Below are 23201 nucleotides of genomic sequence, written 5' to 3'. Positions count from 1 at the left end.
CCACCACAGATGTGCTTTATTGTAATTTAGTAATGCTAATACTTGGCTGTTAGTGTGGAATCCACTGCCGTAATCCGCATGCTGTGGATTGTAAAATTCAGTATCTCCAGCCATTTCCTGGTGCTTGGCATTAGGTACGCTGATCTCGTTTATCTTTATTTAGTTGCCATTTCTTGGGAGAAGAGAGAATTTGGGGAACATTGTACTCGTTGAGAGAGTTTGCATTTACCATTAAACCATTTCCTTTGGTACGGTCATATCTTGTCAATACGGTAATTGAAATCCATTAAAGGAGAAAATTGGATCCCAGCCCTTCTGATAACGTTACATTATGAATTTTTCACTTACTAGGTGCCTGTTGGGAAGAGATTTTTGGGATTGAGTTGGTTTCTTTTATTCACTGAAAACCAATTGAAATCATGAAAAAATACACAAAACCACCATAAATTATTCACTTAGACTCCATTACAAAGTAACATTCATTAATTTTAAATTTAAAATGTGGAATGTAATGCACGTTTGCTGAGTTAAATGGTAAGAATTCTTGAGAATTTGCTGCCTCTGAATTCATACAGCACATGTAATTGAGTACAGTCTATTATTTTCTATACATTTTTACTGAAATATGTTTATTGTTCAATATACGACGTTGTGTGTGAACACTGAGCGCAAAGTGCCCCTATGCGAAAATTGTGTATAGGTCCCCTTTACAAGCACAGTGCACTAATGAGACATATCACAAAAACACAGCACACACTTCTGCACAGCACAAAAGCATAGCGCCCAAATAAGACCAGTCATACAAGCACATTTTCCTAAAAATACTTCACACAACACACAGGAGACACTTCACACACACTCACCGCAGACATGAGACGCGTCACACAAGCCGAGTGTGCGCAGGAGACGAATCACACAAGCCGAGTGCGCGCAGGAGACGAGTCACACAAGCCAAGTGCGCGCAGGAGACACGTCACACAAGCCGAGTGCGCTCAGGAGACGCGTCACGCAAGCCGAGTGCGCGCAGGAGACGCGTCACGCAAGCCGAGTGCACACATCTGACCCGTCACGCAAGCCGAGTGCACACATCTGACCCGTCACCCAAGCACAGCGCACACATCTGTCCCGTCACCCAAGCACAGCGCACACATCTGTCCCGTCACCCAACCACAGCGCACACATCTGACCCGTCACCCAAGCACAGCGCACACATCTGACCCGTCACCCAAGCACAGCGCACACATCTGACCCGTCACCCAAGCACAGTGCACACATCTGACCCGTCACCCAAGCACAGTGCACACATCTGACCCGTCACCCAAGCACAGCGCACACATCTGACCCGTCACCCAAGCACAGCGCACACATCTGACCCGTCACCCAAGCACAGCGCACACATCTGACCCGTCACCCAAGCACAGCGCACACATCTGACCCGTCACCCAAGCACAGCGCACACATCTGACCCGTCACCCAAGCACAGCGCACACATCTGACCCGTCAGCCAAGCACAGCGCACACATCTGACCCGTCACCCAAGCACAGCGCACACATCTGACCCGTCACCCAAGCACAGCGCAGCACAGCGCACACATCTGACCCGTCACCCAAGCACAGCGCACACATCTGACCCGTCACCCAAGCACAGCGCACACATCTGACCCGTCACCCAAGCACAGCGCACACATCTGACCCGTCACCCAAGCACAGCGCACACATCTGACCCGTCACCCAAGCACAGCGCACACATCTGACCCGTCACCCAAGCACAGCGCACACATCTGACCCGTCACCCAAGCACAGCGCACACATCTGACCCGTCACCCAAGCACAGCGCACACATCTGACCCGTCACCCAAGCACAGCGCACACATCTGACCCGGCACCCAAGCACAGCGCACACATCTGACCCGGCACCCGAGCACAGCGCACACATCTGACCCGGCACCCGAGCACAGCGCACACATCTGACCCGGCACCCGAGCACAGCGCACACATCTGACCCGGCACCCGAGCACAGCGCACACATCTGACCCGGCACCCGAGCACAGCGCACACATCTGACCCGGCACCCGAGCACAGCGCACACATCTGACCCGGCACCCGAGCACAGCGCACACATCTGACCCGGCACCCGAGCACAGCGCACACATCTGACCCGGCACCCGAGCACAGCGCACACATCTGACCCGGCACCCGAGCACAGCGCACACATCTGACCCGTCACCCGAGCACAGCGCACACATCTGACCCGTCACCCGAGCACAGCGCACACATCTGACCCGTCACCCGAGCACAGCGCACACATCTGACCCGCCACCCGAGCACAGCGCACACATCTGACCCGCCACCCGAGCACAGCGCACACATCTGACCCGCCACCCGAGCACAGCGCACACATCTGACCCGCCACCCGAGCACAGCGCACACATCTGACCCGCCACCCGAGCACAGCGCACACATCTGACCCGCCACCCGAGCACAGCGCACACATCTGACCCGCCACCCGAGCACAGCGCACACATCTGACCCGCCACCCGAGCACAGCGCACACATCTGACCCGCCACCCGAGCACAGCGCACACATCTGACCCGCCACCCGAGCACAGCGCACACATCTGACCCGCCACCCGAGCACAGCGCACACATCTGACCCGCCACCCGAGCACAGCGCACACATCTGACCCGCCACCCGAGCACAGCGCACACATCTGACCCGCCACCCGAGCACAGCGCACACATCTGACCCGCCACCCGAGCACAGCGCACACATCTGACCCGCCACCCGAGCACAGCGCACACATCTGACCCGCCACCCGAGCACAGCGCACACATCTGACCCGCCACCCGAGCACAGCGCACACATCTGACCCGCCACCCGAGCACAGCGCACACATCTGACCCGCCACCCGAGCACAGCGCACACATCTGACCCGCCACCCGAGCACAGCGCACACATCTGACCCGCCACCCGAGCACAGCGCACACATCTGACCCGCCACCCGAGCACAGCGCACACATCTGACCCGCCACCCGAGCACAGCGCACACATCTGACCCGCCACCCGAGCACAGCGCACACATCTGACCCGCCACCCGAGCACAGCGCACACATCTGACCCGCCACCCGAGCACAGCGCACACATCTGACCCGCCACCCGAGCACAGCGCACACATCTGACCCGCCACCCGAGCACAGCGCACACATCTGACCCGCCACCCGAGCACAGCGCACACATCTGACCCGCCACCCGAGCACAGCGCACACATCTGACCCGCCACCCGAGCACAGCGCACACATCTGACCCGCCACCCGAGCACAGCGCACACATCTGACCCGCCACCCGAGCACAGCGCACACATCTGACCCGCCACCCGAGCACAGCGCACACATCTGACCCGCCACCCGAGCACAGCGCACACATCTGACCCGCCACCCGAGCACAGCGCACACATCTGACCCGCCACCCGAGCACAGCGCACACATCTGACCCGCCACCCGAGCACCGCGCACACATCTGACCCGCCACCCGAGCACCGCGCACACATCTGACCCGCCACCCGAGCACAGCGCACACATCTGACCCGCCACCCGAGCACAGCGCACACATCTGACCCGCCACCCGAGCACAGCGCACACATCTGACCCGCCACCCGAGCACAGCGCACACATCTGACCCGCCACCCGAGCACAGCGCACACATCTGACCCGCCACCCGAGCACAGCGCACACATCTGACCCGCCACCCGAGCACAGCGCACACATCTGACCCGCCACCCGAGCACAGCGCACACATCTGACCCGCCACCCGAGCACAGCGCACACATCTGACCCGCCACCCGAGCACAGCGCACACATCTGACCCGCCACCCGAGCACAGCGCACACATCTGACCCGCCACCCGAGCACAGCGCACACATCTGACCCGCCACCCGAGCACAGCGCACACATCTGACCCGCCACCCGAGCACAGCGCACACATCTGACCCGCCACCCGAGCACAGCGCACACATCTGACCCGCCACCCGAGCACAGCGCACACATCTGACCCGCCACCCGAGCACAGCGCACACATCTGACCCGCCACCCGAGCACAGCGCACACATCTGACCCGCCACCCGAGCACAGCGCACACATCTGACCCGCCACCCGAGCACAGCGCACACATCTGACCCGCCACCCGAGCACAGCGCACACATCTGACCCGCCACCCGAGCACAGCGCACACATCTGACCCGCCACCCGAGCACAGCGCACACATCTGACCCGCCACCCGAGCACAGCGCACACATCTGACCCGCCACCCGAGCACAGCGCACACATCTGACCCGTCACCCGAGCACAGCGCACACATCTGACCCGCCACCCGAGCACAGCGCACACATCTGACCCGCCACCCGAGCACAGCGCACACATCTGACCCGCCACCCGAGCACAGCGCACACATCTGACCCGTCACCCGAGCACAGCGCACACATCTGACCCGTCACCCGAGCACAGCGCACACATCTGACCCGTCACCCGAGCACAGCGCACACATCTGACCCGTCACCCGAGCACAGCGCACACATCTGACCCGTCACCCGAGCACAGCGCACACATCTGACCCGTCACCCAAGCACAGCGCACACATCTGACCCGTCACCCAAGCACAGAATACACATCAGACAAGCATCACATCAGCATTTTTTGCGACAGCTCCTCCCTCAAATGGCTGTGACCAAGGTCCCGGATGGCCGCTACTGTATATGCAAAAGCTGAAATAAAAAATCACTATAAATACAAATTGAGTGTTATGGTTAAGTACTTCATATTCATTAGATATATATCCTACCATGCAGTACCATTAACCTACCTATAGTGCTGACCATATTGCTATCGTAGTTTTTATACATTATATCTAGTATTCCTCGGTAGGAAATCCACATGAGTAGAGGAAGAATATACCAAGCCTCTGTAGATGTTGTCCTCGGTTGACTTCCTATCAGTGCTAAACATGATGTGGGTTGTGACACAATTCGGAGTCTGTGCTGTTCCCAGTTTTTTATCATTGTCATGTTATAGCAAAATTCTTGCTTATCTGACGTGCCAGCAGCAATCTGCACCTGCACAATTTGACTTAAGATGTGTTTTCTTGTTCAGAAATTCAGTTTACGGTTTATGGTCTTTTCGTTATCGATATGGAGTTCCAGTTTTCATTTTCTTTTCGGCTATAATACTGATTTATTAGAACTAGCACTTGCTGGACAGCTCCATTTTTAATGACCTCTTTCAGCTGCTGGAACAGTATTAATGGCCAGTATTCAATTCTGCTTTGTCAGCAGGGCAGGAAAAGAAAGAAGGAAGACATTAGACTTCACAAACAATTTGCTAATGCTATTGTAATTTTGACCTTTACATTGCTTTAATATACCAATAATGTTTGTTAATCCCCTACATTGATCGTTATGTGGTTTCTCTCGAAATTTAATCTGCCCATTTATTTAACGTTATGCAGTTCAGTTGCCATTTCCTTTGTTTATTAAGTTTCTATTTTTTCCAGTCCCTATTTGTGAAATTTAGAAAGCTTAGAAAAAATGTTTTATCCATTTCAATCTTGATATTGCAGTTATTTTATCTGTGTTTTTTTTATAGTCCTATGAAATATTTTTCAGAATTTTTATTGCCCAGATACAAGTGGTCTTAAAATTTGCTCGTATGTGTTGGGAAAGTGTTTTTCTTACATAGCCCTACATTGCATGATTCTAAGGAAAAACGTATAGAAAGCCAAAACATCAACCGGCAAGAATGTTAATCTCACAATGAAGGAATTAAAAATCTATAGTTCTCATTAATGTTAGAATAAAATTCCTTTTATTATAGGTACGTATTAAAAATAAGACTGATATACTCGATGTAGTGCTGCTTCGCTATTGAGCAATAGCTTACGTCTGTTGCCTTTCAGTTAGTAGTTATGTTTATCTGCAAATTGAATTGTGACTCGTGGAAAGCTAATGTTAGTGGTAAATGATCTTACATGCTCCTTTTTTCATTTTTTGTAAAAGAAAAATAAATTAACATAATATATATATATATATTTATTATCTACATTTATATATATATATATATATATATATATATATATATATATATATATACAGTACAGACCAAAAGTTTGGACACACCTTCTCATTTAAAGATTTTTCTGTATTTTCATGACTATGAAAATTGTACATTCACACTGAAGGCATCAAACCTATGAATTAACACATTTGGAATTATATACTTAACAAAAAAGTGTGAAACAACTGAAAATATGTCTTATATTCTAGGTTCTTCAAAGTAGCCACCTTTTCCTTTGATGACTGCTTTGCACACTCTTGGCATTCTCTTGATGAGCTTCAAGAGGTAGTCACGGGAAATGGTCTTCCAACAATCTTGAAGGAGTTCCCAGAGATGCTTAGCCCTTGTTGGCCCTTTTGCCTTCACTCTGCGGTCCAGCTCACCCCAAACCATCTCGATTGGGTTCAGGTCTTGTGACTATGGAGGCCAGGTCATCTGGCGTAGCACCCCATCACTCTCCTTCTTGGTCAAATAGCCCTTACACAGCCTGGAGGTGTGTTTGGGGTCATTGTCCTGTTGAAAAATAAATGATGGTCCAACTAATCGCAAACCGGATGGAATAGCATGCCGCTGCAAGATGCTGTGGTAGCCATGCTGGTTAAGTATGCCTTCAATTTTGAATAAATCTCCAACAGTGTCACCAGCAAAGCACCCCCACACCATCACACCTCCTCCTCCATGCTTCACGGCGGGAACCAGGCATGTAGAGTCCATCCGTTCACCTTTTCACGGTTGTTGGAACCAAAGATCTCAAATTTGGACTCCTCAGACCAAAGCACAGATTTCCACTTGTCTAATGTCCATTCCTTGTGTTCTTTAGCCCAAACAAGTCTCTTCTGCTTGTTGCCTGTCCTTAGCAGTGGTTTCCTAGCAGCTATTTTACCATGAAGGCCTGCTGCACAAAGTCTCATCTTAACAGTTGTTGTAGAGATGTGTCTACTGCTAGAACTCTGTGTGGCATTGACCTGGTCTCTAATCTGAGCTGCTGTTAACCTGCGATTTCTGAGGCTGGTGACTCGGATAAACTTATCCTCAGAAGCAGAGGTGACTCTTGATCTACCTTTCCTGGGGCGGTCCTCATGTGAGCCAGTTTCTTTGTAGCGCTTGATGGTTTTTGCAACTGTACTTGGGGACACTTTCAAAGTTTTCCCAATTTTTCACACTGACTGACCTTCATTTCTTAAAGTAATGATGGCCACTCGTTTTTCTTTACTTAGCTGTTTTTTTCTTGCCATAATACAAATTCTAACAGTCTATTCAGTAGGACTATTAGCTGTGTATCCACCTGACTTCTGCACAACACAACTGATGGTCCCAACCCCATTTATAAGGCAAGAAATCCCACTTATTAAACCTGACAGGGCACACCTGTGAAGTGAAAACCATTTCCGGTGACTACCTCTTGAAGCTCATCAAGAGAATGCCAAGAGTGTGCAAAGCAGTCATCAAAGCAAAAGGTGACTACTTTGAAGAACCTAGAATATAAGACATATTTTCAGTTGTTTCACACTTTTTTGTTAAGTATATAATTCCACATGTGTTAATTCATAGTTTTGATGCCTTCAGTGTGAATGTATGTTTACATAATTTAATTTTGAACTAAGAGAACTTTTTTTATTTTAATTAATCATATTTCAACACCATGTGGTTACTTTTGAAGGGGTTGGGGTATTGGTTAACTTCATTAAAATTCCAAGTGGTTGTAAGGCTGTGTGCACACGATGCGTTTTTAATGCGTTTCCGCAGCGTTTTTGCAGCTGCGGAAACGCATTAAAATCGCATGGTAGAAGGGCAGCAATTTATTTTTTTATTTTTAACCACTCTCTCGGTCACACTATATAAATCCATGCTGTTTGCACTTTCCAAGTGATGCTAATCGCTTGGAAAGCGCTTGTCAATTCGCATGCGGAAATGTCAGTGGGTAACCGCTTCATTTCCGCATGTTCCTGGCAGGAAAATGCATGTACGATCCGCATGCGTTTTTTTCTGCCAGGGAGATGCAGAAACGCTCAGGAAAAAATCCTGAGCATTTCTGCACCGTGTGCACATAGCCTTACTGTGCATTTAGAAATTTAGATAATGGTCTATACTAGAAAAGAACAAACTGTTGATCATTTATTTTTTCTCCATCTTGGACAAACTCAATCCAGCATGGTCTCTGCAATGCAGTGATTTGAAGTCTGTAAATGACACTCATCAGATATCTCCTAGCTTCCTAGCTTTCAGTTGACTTAATCCGAAAATTAGTTTGTTGATAAAAAATGATAAAAAATAACCATGTATATTGTTAACCTTTTTTTTTTTGTACATGCAGTTTAAAGAGCTATACAAATTTCTCTTGTTCGGATATTTTTTTTTTTCAACGTATTCCCTTGTATCTGTGGCTGATATATTAGCTAACATTACAAGGAACATGCTGCCTCTTGCCTGCACAGCAGAACTATCTGCGTCTCCTATGACCCAGTAGCTCCTGTTCTCTCCATATACGTACAAAACCAAAGAAAAAACAAAATGAGCATATACTGTATAGAAAGTAAATAGTAACAGTACATGTAAATGACATTGGGTACTTGGTTAACACTATTTTGATCAAAAAGCATAAAGGCCATCCAGCTGTGACAAGGTGTACGCAGTCGGGATGGTCTTATGCTGTTTCAAAGCAGGCATTTTATCTATATAGCTTCTCATGGACAGGTGGCTTAGTACTTGGGCCCCTGTCCTGCTCTGCCCTTATCCACATTGAGATCGGCTGACACATGGTAAGGTTTTAATCCCAGAGACAGGATAGGACCATCCTGAATGGGTACACCTTGTTGCGGTGGGATGGCTTTTACACTTTTTGATCAGAATAGTGTTAACCAAGTACCTTTTATTGCTCATTTTGTCCATTTTTCTTTGGTTTTGTCTTTGAAATGGCCACAGTGTGAACATGGTCTTACACATTGCACGTTTGCCAAGTTATACTCTGGCTTATTTCTTTGGTTTTCCTCTAAATACATAATGTTCACATGATCACTGTGTATGGAGGAGGAGCGTCATCAGTACTTCCTTTCACTGTGTACACAGCACTTTAGCTAGATTCCTTTCTTCTGGTCTTGTGTAGCTGCTCTCCGATGCAGTGACGTTTTAGAGCAAACCTGCAAAGTAGGAACAGGACCACCTGGACGTTTAAAGTCTATGGGTGACCGTGGTCTGGAAGCCCTTAAAGATTGACTGTGTGTAAGGTCTTCTTTTTCATGCTAGAGTAGTAAATGCTTATTAGCTTCTGCTAACCCCTTGTAACAAAAAGTTATTTTCCATATGCTATAAAAACTTGTCACAATCACATTCAAAGCTGTTAAAGAATGGTAAAAATACATTACATTATATACAATCACATAAAATAAAAGGGAATCACAAAAGAAAGTACTAAATTAGTGACACGTAAATGGCACGGATCATAGTGGAGGGAAGCACTCCTTTTTAGGGAAACTGTACAGAACCACAGCGCACTATTGTTAGGAAACATGATTCTGTGCTCCCACCTGGGAAATGAGCAGGTCCAGTGCTACGCTACTCTGGTCGCAGGTGCCGCCATTGTCCTGACCCTGGAGGCGGAGCTACTACGCGTGCACGGAGATGTTCCAAAAGATTGGGACAATCGCGTTCTGGTATTGTAGGATGTGTGAGGATGCGGGACGCTGTGTCTCTCGCTGATTTCTCTGGTTACCAGGCAGCGCAAGACGCTGCTCTGTCTGTGCAGAGTGTGCAGTGGTGGGAGGTTTTCCATTCTGCTGTTCAAACTAGCAAGGAGCGGCTGTGTGGGAATGATTGGGAGGTATTCAACACTTGATCATTCGGTGGGCTATTTAACCCCTTCATGACTGGAGCATTTTCCGTTTTTGAGTTTTCGTTTTTTCTCCCCTTCTTCCCAGAGCCATAGCCTTTTTATTTTTTGGACAATATGGCCATGTGAGGGCTTATTTTTTGCGGGACGAGTTTTACTTTTAAACGACATTACTAGTTTTACCATATCGTGTTCTGGAAAACAGAAAAAAAATTCCAAGTGCGGTGAAATTGCAAAAAAAATGCAATTCCACAGTTGTTGTTTTTTTTTCTTTCCACGTTCACTGAATGCTAAAACTGACCTGCCATTATTATTCTCCAGGTCATTACGAGTTCGTAGACACCAAACATGTATAGATTCTTTTTTAAGTGGTGAAAACAAATTCCAAAGTTTGCTAAAAAAAAATGGCGCCATTTTCTGAGACCCATAGCGTCTCCATTTTTCGGGATCTGGTACCGGGTGAGGGCTTATTTTTTGCACGCTGGGCTGACATTTTTATTGATATCATTTTGGGGTAGATCCGATGTTTTGATCGCCCGTTATTGCATTTTACTGCAATGTTGTGGCGACCAAAAAACCCCGAAATTCTGGCATTTGGAATTTTTTTCTCGTTACACCGTTTACCGATCGGATTAGTTATTTTTTTACATAGATCGGGCGATTCTGAACGCGATACCAAATATGTCTATGTGCGGTTTATTTTTTATTATTTTATTTTGAATGGGGAAAAAGGGGGGTGATTTAAACTTTTATATTTTTTTTTTATTTTTTTAATATTTTTTAAAACATTTGTTTTACACTTTTTGCTTGCTTCTATAGTCTCCATAAGAGGCTAGAAGCAGCAACTGTCCGATCGCCTGTGCTAGATAGAGGCGAAGAGCAGATTACCTCTATGTAGCAGAAATCCTGTGCCATGAGCGCTGACCACTAGGTGGCGCTCATAGCAATCTTTACATGACAACCACTGGGGTCTGCTGCAAACCAAGGGTTATCATGCCCACCCATCAGTGACCCACGATCACGTGACAGGGTCACCGATGGGCCGGGTAAGTGACGCGCTTCTGGTGCGGCGCTGTTAAATGCCGCTGTCAGAGATTGACAGCGGCATTTAACTAGTTAACAGCCGCGGGTGGATCGCAATTCCACCCGCGGCTGTTGTGAGCACATGTCAGCTGTATAAATCAGCTGACATGTGCCAGGTGCAGTGCGGGCTCAGCGCCGGAGCCCCCGCTGATCCGGCCTTTCCGACGGGGTGCGTACTATTACTGACCACGTCGGAAAGGGGTTAATCCTGCTCCGTGCACAGTCCTTTGCTGTTTATTGCAGTTGCAATGTGCTGTGGTGGTGAGTGGTGCTAGCATTAGTGTTGCTATCTTTTCATTTTCTCTTCTGGTTTCACTTCCTGCGGTTCTTGCAGAGGTACTCACCTGGTCCTCGACTAGGCTCCAGCCGCGTCACCATATGCCAGCTGTCCGGCGATAGTAGGCCTGGTAAGGGCTCTGCCAAAGCCCCCTTCCATTTACTGGGAGCTGGGTGAGGAGCATTCCCGGCCCTCTCAAGAGCTCGCCTAGCTGGGCAGCTTGTGCCAAGTGCATCTGTGGCTGTGCTGTGCCTTTGCTGGTTTAGTGCCAGTCTTGCTGGGTCCCTCGGCAAAGCGCATAACATCTATTTCTTCCAGGACTGACAATGACAAAAGCTCCAACCTCTGATTTTATTAGATAAAAAACACACCTATACACCTCTCCTTGGTGAGATATGGGGGCTGGTCATAGGATGTGGCTAGGGTCCCAAAAATTAAGAGATCTCCAACTTTCAGGATATCTTCACCTCTGGAGGTCAAAAGTAGGAGATATTAATGTCGTGCTTCCTAATATGACTTTAACTTTCAATAGGTAGGAAACCTGGCATGTATAATGTTAACCATCTGTCAGATTTTAATTTGGGACTGATGCGGCGAGCTCCCAATGATGTAACTCAATTCTTTACGTTGGTCATGACGCCGGAAATATATCTACCATAACTATAGGATCTATGCCATTCATAAAAAAAACAAAAAACAATATTCATAACTGGAATGGGAGCAAAGCAGTCTGTTTGCAGTTCTCTGTAAACAGGGAGGCTAGGGTCTTAGGGCATCTTCAAAGGCCATCAATCTGTTGCCTCCACATTCTTCTGCAAGCTGTGCCTGGAACTTGTGTCTGCAATCCATCAGTTAACCAACTTTAATTACCTGTTTGAAGCAGGGGGGTCCTTGCCGAAGAAGGGTCCTGTAGAGGTTAATAGTGTGCTAGCCTTGCTTTAATGTTTACTATGACACGAACTATGAGATGGCGTAGATTTTACAATTACATCTATGATACCTCCCCCACTTTTAGAGATGACATGGGAGACCGAGTTACAGATAGTCTCCCAAATCCATCTCTCCTGCATCCCCCTGACAGGACAGTTCATCAGTGTTGGCATGTTTGCTACCCTTCTTGTGCTGAATGGTAAAATCGTACTGCTGTAGAGCCAAGCTCCACCGCAATAGTTTACCATGGTCACCGGTCACTTGGTGCAGCCAGCTGAGAGGGTTGTGGTCAGTCACTATGGTGAAGTTACATCAGTATAGATAGGGTTGCAGCTTCCGAAGGGGTCCACACTATGACGAGACACTCCTCCACAGTGACGTTTGCCACTTCCCGGGGAAAGAGCTTGCTGTTGAGGAACATCACTGGATGTTCTTTCCCCTTCCCATTTACCTGGCTGAGCACAGCACCCAGGACATACGCACTGGCATCTGTTTGAACTACTTTGGCAAAGGGATCAGGGGAGCTTTGAGGACAGGCCCTGACCTCCCCACTCGGACACATGACACCAGAGCGACAGTTGGCAACATCTGTCCCTATTTTGGGTCAATAGAAGTGGTGGGACAGCCAGGCCTTAATTTTGCTGCCCCCCAAGTGTCCAGCCAGTGGGATCTCATAGGAAATCCGTAGCAACTCCTCCCTAAACCAATAGGGTATTACCAGCTGTGATGAGATTTTATTTAGATGTGAGGGTAGAGGAGAGGAGGAGAGGAAAGTTCTGCCCCTAGCTTCTTCCTGCTTTTCTTCTATTCCCTCTACATAGGAGATTCTATCTCGGTAATGGGAATGTCTGTATTTACTGAAGACAGATTTTACCCCTTATTTGAGAATTGTGAAAATGAATGATCAGCCCTTGCAGATAAATATATTTTCCTGATAAGATATATAACAAAGTTGCTAGATTTTCATGTGTACTACTGATTTAGGAAAAATGAAAACCAATAGTTACTCTTTAAGCCATGTCGTCCTCTTTTAGTGGCCTCTTTAGGCAATAGGTTATTTTCCTTATATTACTCTGTCCTTCTTTGTTATTCACTTTCTATCCTTCTCTTTTCTTCTTTCACCTATTATGGAATTGTGGTATTTTCACATCATTGTACTGAACTGACTTTTTCTATAAAAATGTTTGTAAAACAAATTATATTTTTTGCATTTTCATCCTCTAAATTTGGATTCTGTAGCCTTTTTTTTCTAACCAATAAACTGAATACATAAAATAAAAAACTTCAGGCGACTGGGAATATAATTATATCGAAAGCAAAGTAAGTGAAGCTACTGTCAGCCCTTAATTGACTACACTGCAGTTAGGCCGTCTTATGGAAGCTGTTCGAAGAGTGGAATATTCCTGTTACTTCTTATTTTGGAGAATATTCTTTAATAATTTATAGTAGTACATGTCGAAAAGAAACTGTAATATATTATTTTAGTGAACAACTTTCCTCACCTTCCTGCCTATAGGTTCTTTACAAATGTGCAGAAATCTTCTTAAAAAAATGAATAAATAGTGTAAACATTAGTAGAAAATGGGGAGGAGGGGGATGAAGCTGCAGTTTCTCCATTTAGGATTTCAATAGACTTGAACATGAGAGGGGAAAAAATTCCATGGGTGGGAGATATCTGAATGCCTTGTAGCACACAGCACAGCTGTTACTTACTTTTACATTGCCCACTCAGCAAGGGTAGAAAAAGTAAGAAATTTTAAAAAGTAGCAAAGGGAAGGAGAATTACCCAAAATATGCTGGTTAGACATAATTTATTCTTGTGATAGCTACATGTTAAGTGAGCTTATGACACTGCAGCATTTCATGTTTTAATACGAGGCCATAAATTGTCACCTGTACTGGAATTGCAGAACAGTTTCATCTCTCCTGGACAATTTCCATATTTTCAGTTTGTGCTTTTTATGAGCCATTGAAATGGGCACCTGGAGGTCAACAAGACTTATGTGTCAGAGCGCTGCTGAAATGATTTGACATTTTCCCAACTGAGTGTCAGGAACACTCAGAATGTTCTGTCAACATCAAATGACCTCTTTAAAGATCTGCCTTTATGGCATCATGTCTCCTAGTATACCTATTTTTCTGTCATTCACCATGGCTTTGAACTATTATCATTGCTTTTATTTCTGTATTACCAAGAAAGTGACACACTTTTTTAAAGGGAATCTGTCACCCCCCCCCCTGGACGATATCAGACCTCTACTATGGCCATACAGGGTATAGAAAAGGAAATCTATAGTACTGCCAGCGGAGCGGAAGTCTCAGTGACTCACCGTCGCTTGCGCAATACAAGACTGCGGTGCAGTACGCAGCTAAACGGGGCCGGAGGGAAACAAAGCGAGCTCCATGGGAGCAGCGCTCTGCGCATGCACGGGAGGGGAGGCAGAGCAGGGCACGTTACAGGGTCTGTCACAGGGCCCTGTGACGTGCAGGGGAGGGGGGGAATATGGTAATTTAGCACAGAGGCGGCGATTTAGGGGAATAGTAAACAGATAGGAGGGGTTTGCTTGGCGTCCGGGGGAAAACAGACTTTATAAAAGCAGATTTCTCTGCAATCAGACCTCTGCTATGGGCCATACAGGTAAGTATAGATTTACTTTTCTATCACCTGTATGCTCATAGTAGAGGTCTGATATTGCCCAGGGGGGTGACACATTCCCTTTAATAGATTCTGTATGTAGTTCAATATTTGTATTGCATTATTACTATATAGATGAGGGGTCCCCAACCTCTGGCTAGCGGCTTTCTTCTTAAAGGGAATCTGTCTCCATGATTTTGCTACCTCGTTTGACAGCAGCATGATGTAGGAAAAGAGACCTTGAATCCAACGATGACTCACTTAGTTTACTGAGTGCAGCAGTTGTCATACAATCAGAGTTCTTAGGTTTAGCATGAAGCAGAGCTGAGAAACCTTCCCCGCCCCCACCAGGCTCTTCCTTTATTGATTGTCTATTGACAGTGAGCTGCTTTTCACAGGAAGGGGGCAGAGTCAGACTAGCAAGTGCATGCCAGCTAGTCACATCAACATTGTAAGGGAGGCCTAGGCCATTATTACTTTATAAGACTTTTGAAGTGTTATTACTTTACAAGGAGCTACTCTGGGTGTGAGAGGGGGTATTCTAACTTTCAAAAAGGCACACAAGGGGCAGCTACGCTTTCTTCGCAGATACTGTGGCTTGTGATTATCATTCAGAGCTGAATGTGATTCTTAGGCCTCATTCACACTATCAGTATTTGTAAGCCAAAACCAGGAGTGGGTGAAAAATACAGAAGTTGTGCACATGTTTCTATTAGATTTTTCCTCTGATTGTTCCACTCCTGGTTTTGGCTTATGTGATAAACTGCACCTCTCAGCCCCGCCTGATGTTGCTATTACATCGGAGGTATCATGCGGTACGGTCTCCCCACTTTCACCAACCCCTTGGGAATACGTAAGGTCAGCGTGGCACAGTTTTACACAAACACTCCCTATCCACAAGGGCACAGGGAGTGAGAGGGTGGCCCACGCTGGCTTGGCACAACACTCGTTCACAACCCTGACAGGCTGAGAGGCCCCTTTCACTAGCACCAGTGAAACAGAGTCCTGCCAGCCCGGTAGGACTGCCACCAGTTCCTCGTTAGATATAAGCCCGGTCCGTTAACGGGATATATCGGGCAGTAAATCAGCCCCGGTACCATGTGAAGTTAAGGCGAGAACACAGACGTGTGGATTTGTGTATTAGATACTTGAAGAATCCAAGGTTAAATTATATATTTCATCGCCTTGCCTTAAGGACACACTAGACGAAACACTATATACACAATGGTTATACATATACAATGGTCAGATATGCAAATTCAGGTGGTAGTGCAGATGAAACATGTCCTTTCTGGCTTGATGTACGGCCTTGGAGCTAGACCACATGGGGATTATGGGGTGCCAGCTGTTTCCAGTTCCTTCCAACCCGATACATGTTGTGACCTTCCCCCCCCCTGCCTACTCAGAAGTGAATAGCAAGAAAAGAAGAGAAAGCGCCACACGGCCTCACATGAGCATTTAACCCCTTGGTCGGTCACTCTTTTTCATACTCCCCAGGGCTCTTGGTAGCTGAAGCTCCAAAACCTATGATGGATCATAACTTCTCAACGGAAGGTCTTAGGGTGGTGGTTTTGGTGCGATCAGATCTGGCGTGGCCCCCGTTACGCTTGGAGACCAAACACTGCTTTGCTACCTGGCTTCTACAAGCCGTTCTACATATCTCCCCACCCTGGGGTGCTACAACGGATCGAGACCCTGGCAGGTGTTTGGCCCATTCCCAAGGTCTCGTAAATGTAACCGGTATACAGATAGGACGTATGATAGCTCAATAATCTCCTTATGAAATTCCCATCTGACTGGGGAATGTGAATGAAGCAGTTACACAGTGTGCGGCAGAGGTCATCAGAGGTACAAGCTAAGTGGGGGGTGGGAGTTTTTTTTCCTTTTGAAGCTGATGAGACTGGACCACTTGCTGAGCCAAGTGTCTTGTTTCAGGTTCACATTTTGAAGGAGGATTGTAATCTCGGACTGGATATGATACAGTTGATTGGCATGACATTAAATCCCTTCATATTCTTCACAGCTTAGAAATACTGATGTGAAATGCTGGCCAAATACTGAACGTGGCCTTAAGGTACGAGAGGTTGGGGACCCCTGATATAGACTATGCTTGAAAATTTTACATTTTGCGCTCTGATTTTAATGACCTTTTCATTTGGAACTCTACAATAAGAAATTTACATCTTAGACAAAATGAACTGTAAGCAAGTAGCATCCAGCATGTACCTTAGCTCTTCCACAGTGCTGTATCATGATTGTTTGGCCATTTTTAGGATATCCCATGATACCCAATGGGGAAGGTGGATGCAATGGGGTGACATAGTGAGCCCACCAGATTTATTTTACAGGCATTAGTCTGAAAATTACTGACTTTTTTTCTGAATGGAGTCTAGACAGTCAAAAAAAAAGGACCAGTACTCCTCCTGTTAAGGAGAGCCTGTCAAGTCCCCAAATGCTATTAGCGTGCAGATATAGGGTTTACCTGCATATTTTAATAGTGCTCCAGTGTTATCCAGCCAAAATAGTAGCTACCGAAAGGAAAAAACGTTATTTCCCTTGGGAGCTGCTGGCTTTCAGTCATAGAGACTTGCCGGAGTGGCTTCAGTCATTGCTCAGTACACAGTGGCTTTTAGGCCCACCCTGGCACTTTGATTGACAACTCGCTCTGCATTTTCACTAAAATGGCTGGACAAAATTGGAATGCTATTTGGACTTTTTTGTTTATTTTTATATTTTTCTTACTATTCAATTTTTTTTCCTTATTTATTTAGACCAGTGATGGGCAACAAGTCTGTTTCATGACTTGCATTGCCCAGCTGCACACATCTCTCCTCTGCATTCAGGGTTGTGTTTTTTTTTTCTCTTTAAGTGGGGCAGTATTAACATAGGGGACGCTTTTAAATTGTCGTCCCCCCTTCTGTTATTGCCGTTATCAGCACAATGTATATAAACTAATATACAATGCCCACAGGTAAGTAACTATTATTTTCTTGTTCTGTTTTCAAAATTAAACATTGCAGTTTACAGAACTTTCATTGAATATTTACTTTCTTACAAAGGCAAATTTTGTAGTCTTTTAATTGGCTCTAAAATACCAACCATGACCACTTAATTGGCAGAAAAAATAAACTTTTGATCTCTGTCCAGAGATTTCCCAATTTGAACATAATTTCCATCTTCCGGTATTTGAATTGATTGAAATGGTAATTTCATGGTAAACCTGCAGTGTATTAATAGATCATGTTTCCATTCCTTGCTGACAAATTTCCTTGTAACTAACATGCTGTGTTGCATTTTATTTTTATTTATTTTATATATTTTATACTAGTCTGGTATCAAGTTGGCAAGATCAATGTTCATTTACATACATTCACTTTCTATTACAGTTTCATGGCCTTGTGTATCAAATTAGAAGGTGAATGAATGGTTTAGATCATACATGTCAAACTCTGGCCTGTGGGCCAAATCTGCCCTGCAGGGTGGTTTTATTTGGCCTGCACACCAGAACCGCCACCCCTATGTGGGGCCCATTATTCTGTACGGAGGACTATGTGGGGCCCATTATTCTGTATGGAGGACTATGTGGGGCCCATTATTCTGTATGGAGGACTATGTGGGGCCCATTATTCTGTATGGAGGACTATGTGGGGCCCATTATTCTGTATGGAGGACTATGTGGGGCCCATTATTCTGTATGGAGGGCTATGTGGGGCCCATTATTCTGTACGGAGGACTATGTGGGGCCCATTATTCTGTATGGAGGGCTATGTGAGGCCCATTATTCTGTATGGAGGACTTTGTGGGGCCCATTATTCTGTATGGAGGGCTATGTGGGGCCCATTATTCTGTATGGAGGACTATGTGAGGCCCATTATTCTGTATGGAGGACTATGTGAGGCCCATTATACTGTATGGAGAACTATGTGAGGCCCATTATTCTGTATGGAGGACTATGTGAGACCCATTATTCTGTATGGAGGACTTTGTGGGGCCCATTACACTGGAGGAATTTGTGGAGCCTATTATTCTGTATATTGGTTGGCCCGCACCTTTGTTCAAGTTTTTAACTTTGGCCCTCTGTGTGTTTGAGTTTGACATCCCTGGTTTAGATCTTCTATTTATAGAATGTTTGTATATTTCAGTTTTATTAATATTGCAAATAAGTAAAGGCTTGCTACTGTATTTTTGGTTTATATTTTTTATTTCATTTTTAATTTTTTTTTTCCCTACACAGTTGTCAAAAGTTCAGGTCCTTACTGTTCCAAAAAACTTTCTGTGCTTGTTATTCAGCTTACTTACTGGCATATAAGAGCAACTTTGATGTGAAAGAACAATGTCAGTGTATAGAGACTCATTATACACTCTCTTATGGCATCTCGAAGCATACATTCGCTTGAATTTACCTGGAACATAAGGAACACCAAGAAGAGCCGCTGCAAGGCATTTTCATTTCTAGAGGTTGCCTTTTTAGACACTGATAATTCCTCTGTGTATAAAGGGCTGTAGTTTACATTCTGGGCATCCTTGCCTTGGTCATGGCTCACTTCTGCTTGCACTTCTGCTTGCAGCATAGACAAGTCTTCAAGTGGCGGTAGATAAGAATGGCACACCTAATGCAATTCACTTCCTTTCTTCATCTCTCCTGAACATCCTGAATAACTAGTATTATTGTTTTCTTACAGGAATTCTTCCGTGGGTAAAACTAATAGATAATTTTGATGCCGAATATGAATACGTAACAAATGAAGGAACTGTCTTCACATTTAAAACTAACCGCAATGCCCCGAACTACAAGCTGATCAATATAGACTTCAGTGATCCTGGTGAATCCAACTGGAGAGAACTTGTGCCACAGCATGAAAAGGACGTACTAGGTAAGTGTATGCTAAATCTACCTTATACTGTAACCACAATCGGATTTTGGCCACACAAACATGTGAACCGAGGAAGCAATCATTATTGATTGGAGTTCCAATGTCGTTAATTAACTGCATACTGAATATTTTACATGAATAAAATTATAGATCAAATGAGCTATTGGCTATTTAACGATATATCATGATTAATGGGAACTGTAAAGCACCGTGGGTTATGTTTGCACTACATAAATAAGGATTGTTATTTTCTTATTATTAAGTATTAAAACTTATGTACTCTCCTGATAATAAGACTTTCCAAATTGGATGCTCAGACTTTAGCCATATGACAGGACGAATCTTAGAAGGTGGCGTTTTTTCGATGGCTTGTCATGATTAGCTTTGGCTATTGATGTTCAGTGAATAGTAAAGCACAGAGACAAACTAAGGGACTGATTTATTAAGGTGTTTATGCCAGAATACTGACATAAAACGCCTTAATAAACCGTAAAATTGTTGCGCAACTCAGAAGGTACGCAGAATATTATTTTTTTTCTTTTTCATGACAGTCATTGCCAGTTACACTAATTTGGACAAAGCATGGATGAGGCGTGGCTCTGCCTACCTGACAAATTCATGACTTGTTATGCCACTTTAGTGGCGTAACTTACACCAGAAATGTATACAAATCCCTAACTGGCATACATTTCTGCTGGAGGCGCATGGCACTTGTAAGATGCGCCTAATTCATTAAGGCATCACTCCAGTATTTTTTAATTTCTATTCCAGCACTGGAGTGGTGCTACTAACTTAAGTTTCCTGACCTTAGTCTTATACTTACTACCCGCTGTCTTCAGCATTTCCCGTCGCCTCTCCGGTTCCGCGCTACCATCTAGTGACCGCAGCTTCTGACTGCCCAAAAGTCAGAGGTAACAGTCACAAGTTCTCAACGCAGGTCTATGAGTTCCTCATTCTGGCCACATTCTGGCTCTCCTAGACTTACATTAAGTTGGGACTTCGCAAATACTGTAGCAATCTGGCAGATCACAAACTGCTGGAGACCGACCAGAGCGGTGCCAATAACACAAGAAGATGGCAGCTGGTGAGTATAAGACTAGGGCCAGGGAACTTAGACTAGTTGCACCACTCCAGTGCTGCAATAAAATAAAACAAAAACGCTGGAGTGGTGCTTAAAGTGGCGCCCATCTCTTACTCCAGCAGCCCCATTCATTAAAGGGAATCTGTCATCCCCCTGGGCGATATCAAACCTCTACTATGGCCATACAGGGTATAGAAAAGTAAATCTATGCTTACCTGTATGGCCCATAGCAGAGGTCTGATTGCAGAGAAATCTGCTTTTATAAAGTCTGTTTTCCAGAGGAAAAGCAAACTCCTCCTATCTATTTACTATTCCCTTAAATCGCCGCCTCTGTGCTAAATTACCATATTCCCCTCCTCCCCTGCACGTCACAGGGCCCTGTGATGTGCCTTGCTTTGCCATCCCTCCAGCACATGCGCAAAGCGCCGCTCCCATGGAGCGCGCTTTGTTTCCTTCCGGCCCCGGTTGGCTGCGTACTGCCAGAGGAGCAGAAGTCTCAGTGACTCATCGTCGCTTGCGCAATACAAGGCTGCGGCACAGTACTTTGCAATAAAAGGTTTCTTTTTTACTGCCCTTGCCCCTGTGGATTCTGTGCCCTAGCGCTCTCACCAGACCGCTTTTCCATTTCTGCCAAAATATTTTGGCCCACTTTTGCTCTAATAGCCACCTTTTACTGTCCAATCTTAAAAGAGTCGAGAATAAACCAAAAAAGTGAATGGTTTTTAGGAAATACAGAAATAACTGGCCACCTATATAGCATACCTAGTATGTACTCTACATGTGTTATAGACCGCACTAATCTTCGAATATATAATAGAAAATGAATTTGCATGCAGAACAAAATTTCCATTACACGTCAAAAGCTACACAAGATGTTCCAATTAGCAAAGTTGAATCGGTGTAATTGCTATCGGAATACAAATGCATATGATAAGCTGTGTTCAACCTTTTAGGCTTCGCAATAAAACTAATAAAACTACAGACAGCAAACCTGGCCAGAAATCGATAAGTCAATCTGGAATCTTTTACGTAGCATAAGGGAAAATTCATGTGTGGGATTGTTTTTATTCTAATTTCATTATATTTGGTTTATCTTCTCTTTTCTCATTATTTGCTTTATAAACATGCTTTGACAATCATTTCAGTTTCGGGCACATTTTTGCTTTGAAAAAAAAAAAGCATGAAGCATATGTAAGGCTGTGTGCACACTGTGTGTTTTTGGTGCGTTTTCGTTTCATTTTTTCCATGCGGAAATGGACCAAAAATGCTACGGAATCCTTGTGCCACCTAATGCATTGACAATCCTGAAGTGCTGTGCACATGATCAGGAATTTTCCTGTCAGGATTTGCATTGCATTTAAGTCTGCAGCATGTCAATTCTTTGTGCGTTTTTGCAGCATTTTTCACCCATTGACTTCAATTGAATCAGTCAAATCCGCAGCAAAAACGCAGGTGTGAAAATATTTGTCAAAAACGCACAAAAAATTGACCACGGGAGACTACTCCTCCCCTCAGCCTATGGCTGATGTGACTGCTCTAGAAGTGACCCAGATCTTTGTGAGAGACTCTGGATTATGTCATCACATAGGACAGGTGAGGTATGTGGTTGTTTTTTTATTTTTGTTTTTTTACAGGTCGCAATGACTTCAGCGGAATGGACGTTAGGTGAGTATAACGGTGTTTTTTATTTTTAAATAAATTATTAAAACCATGTGGAATTTTATTTGAAATAAGACTTTATTCTTGCCATGTCTTTATTTCCAAACCTTTACGACGGGGTTAGTAATGGTGGCGTCTTATAGACACACTCCATTACTAACCTGAGCTTCATGTCAGCTGCCATACAAGGCTGACATGAACCCCAACCCTATTACCCCACTTGCCACCTCACCAGGGAAAGTGGGAAGAGCGGAAGCTAACCGCCAGACGTGGCACATCTTATGGATTCGCTATTTCTGGGGCTGCTGAGAGCTATTATTAGCCTTGGAGGGGGTCAGGATCCATGCCCCCTTCTCTGTCTATTAATGTCAGCCCACAGCTGTCCTCCTAGCCTTTGCTGGTTAGATTTTATTGGAGGACCCTACGTCAATTTTTTTCTGGATTTTTTCCTGTAATCTAGCCAGTAAAGTCTAAGCAAACAGCTGTGGGCTGTTATTAATAGCCAGGGAACACTTTTGGCTAATGACCCCTTCCCCGGCTAATAATATCAGCCCCCAGTGGTTGGATTCCCTCTGCTGGTTATGAAAATGACGTGGAAGCCCATGCCATTCTTTTAATTTTAGGCTATGTACCCACAATTGAACGCGGAATATTTTTGCTGCATTCTATTGAATGCAGGTAAATCCACGTGTTCACTGAACCATGCGGTCTTACCGCAGTCAATACATTTATTC

General features: G+C 45.3%; 1 protein-coding gene across 1 annotated transcript in view; it reads left to right on the top strand.

Annotated features, from left to right (window-relative positions):
- PREP (prolyl endopeptidase) overlaps positions 1-23201 on the top strand; it is a 136630-nt gene that overhangs the window by 44293 nt on the left and 69136 nt on the right. Inside the window, exon 8 of the mRNA XM_073675775.1 lies at positions 19536-19727. Within this exon, the coding sequence (XP_073531876.1) occupies positions 19536-19727 (192 nt within the window). The remainder of the gene's footprint in view (positions 1-19535; positions 19728-23201) is intronic.

The sequence above is a fragment of the Phyllobates terribilis genome, unplaced genomic scaffold (assembly GCF_046119375.1).
Source record: "Phyllobates terribilis strain yellow unplaced genomic scaffold, ASM4611937v1 Scaffold_3__8_contigs__length_932513732, whole genome shotgun sequence".
Classification (NCBI taxonomy): Eukaryota; Metazoa; Chordata; class Amphibia; order Anura; family Dendrobatidae; genus Phyllobates; species Phyllobates terribilis.
This window is presented reverse-complemented; position numbering and strand designations above follow the sequence as displayed.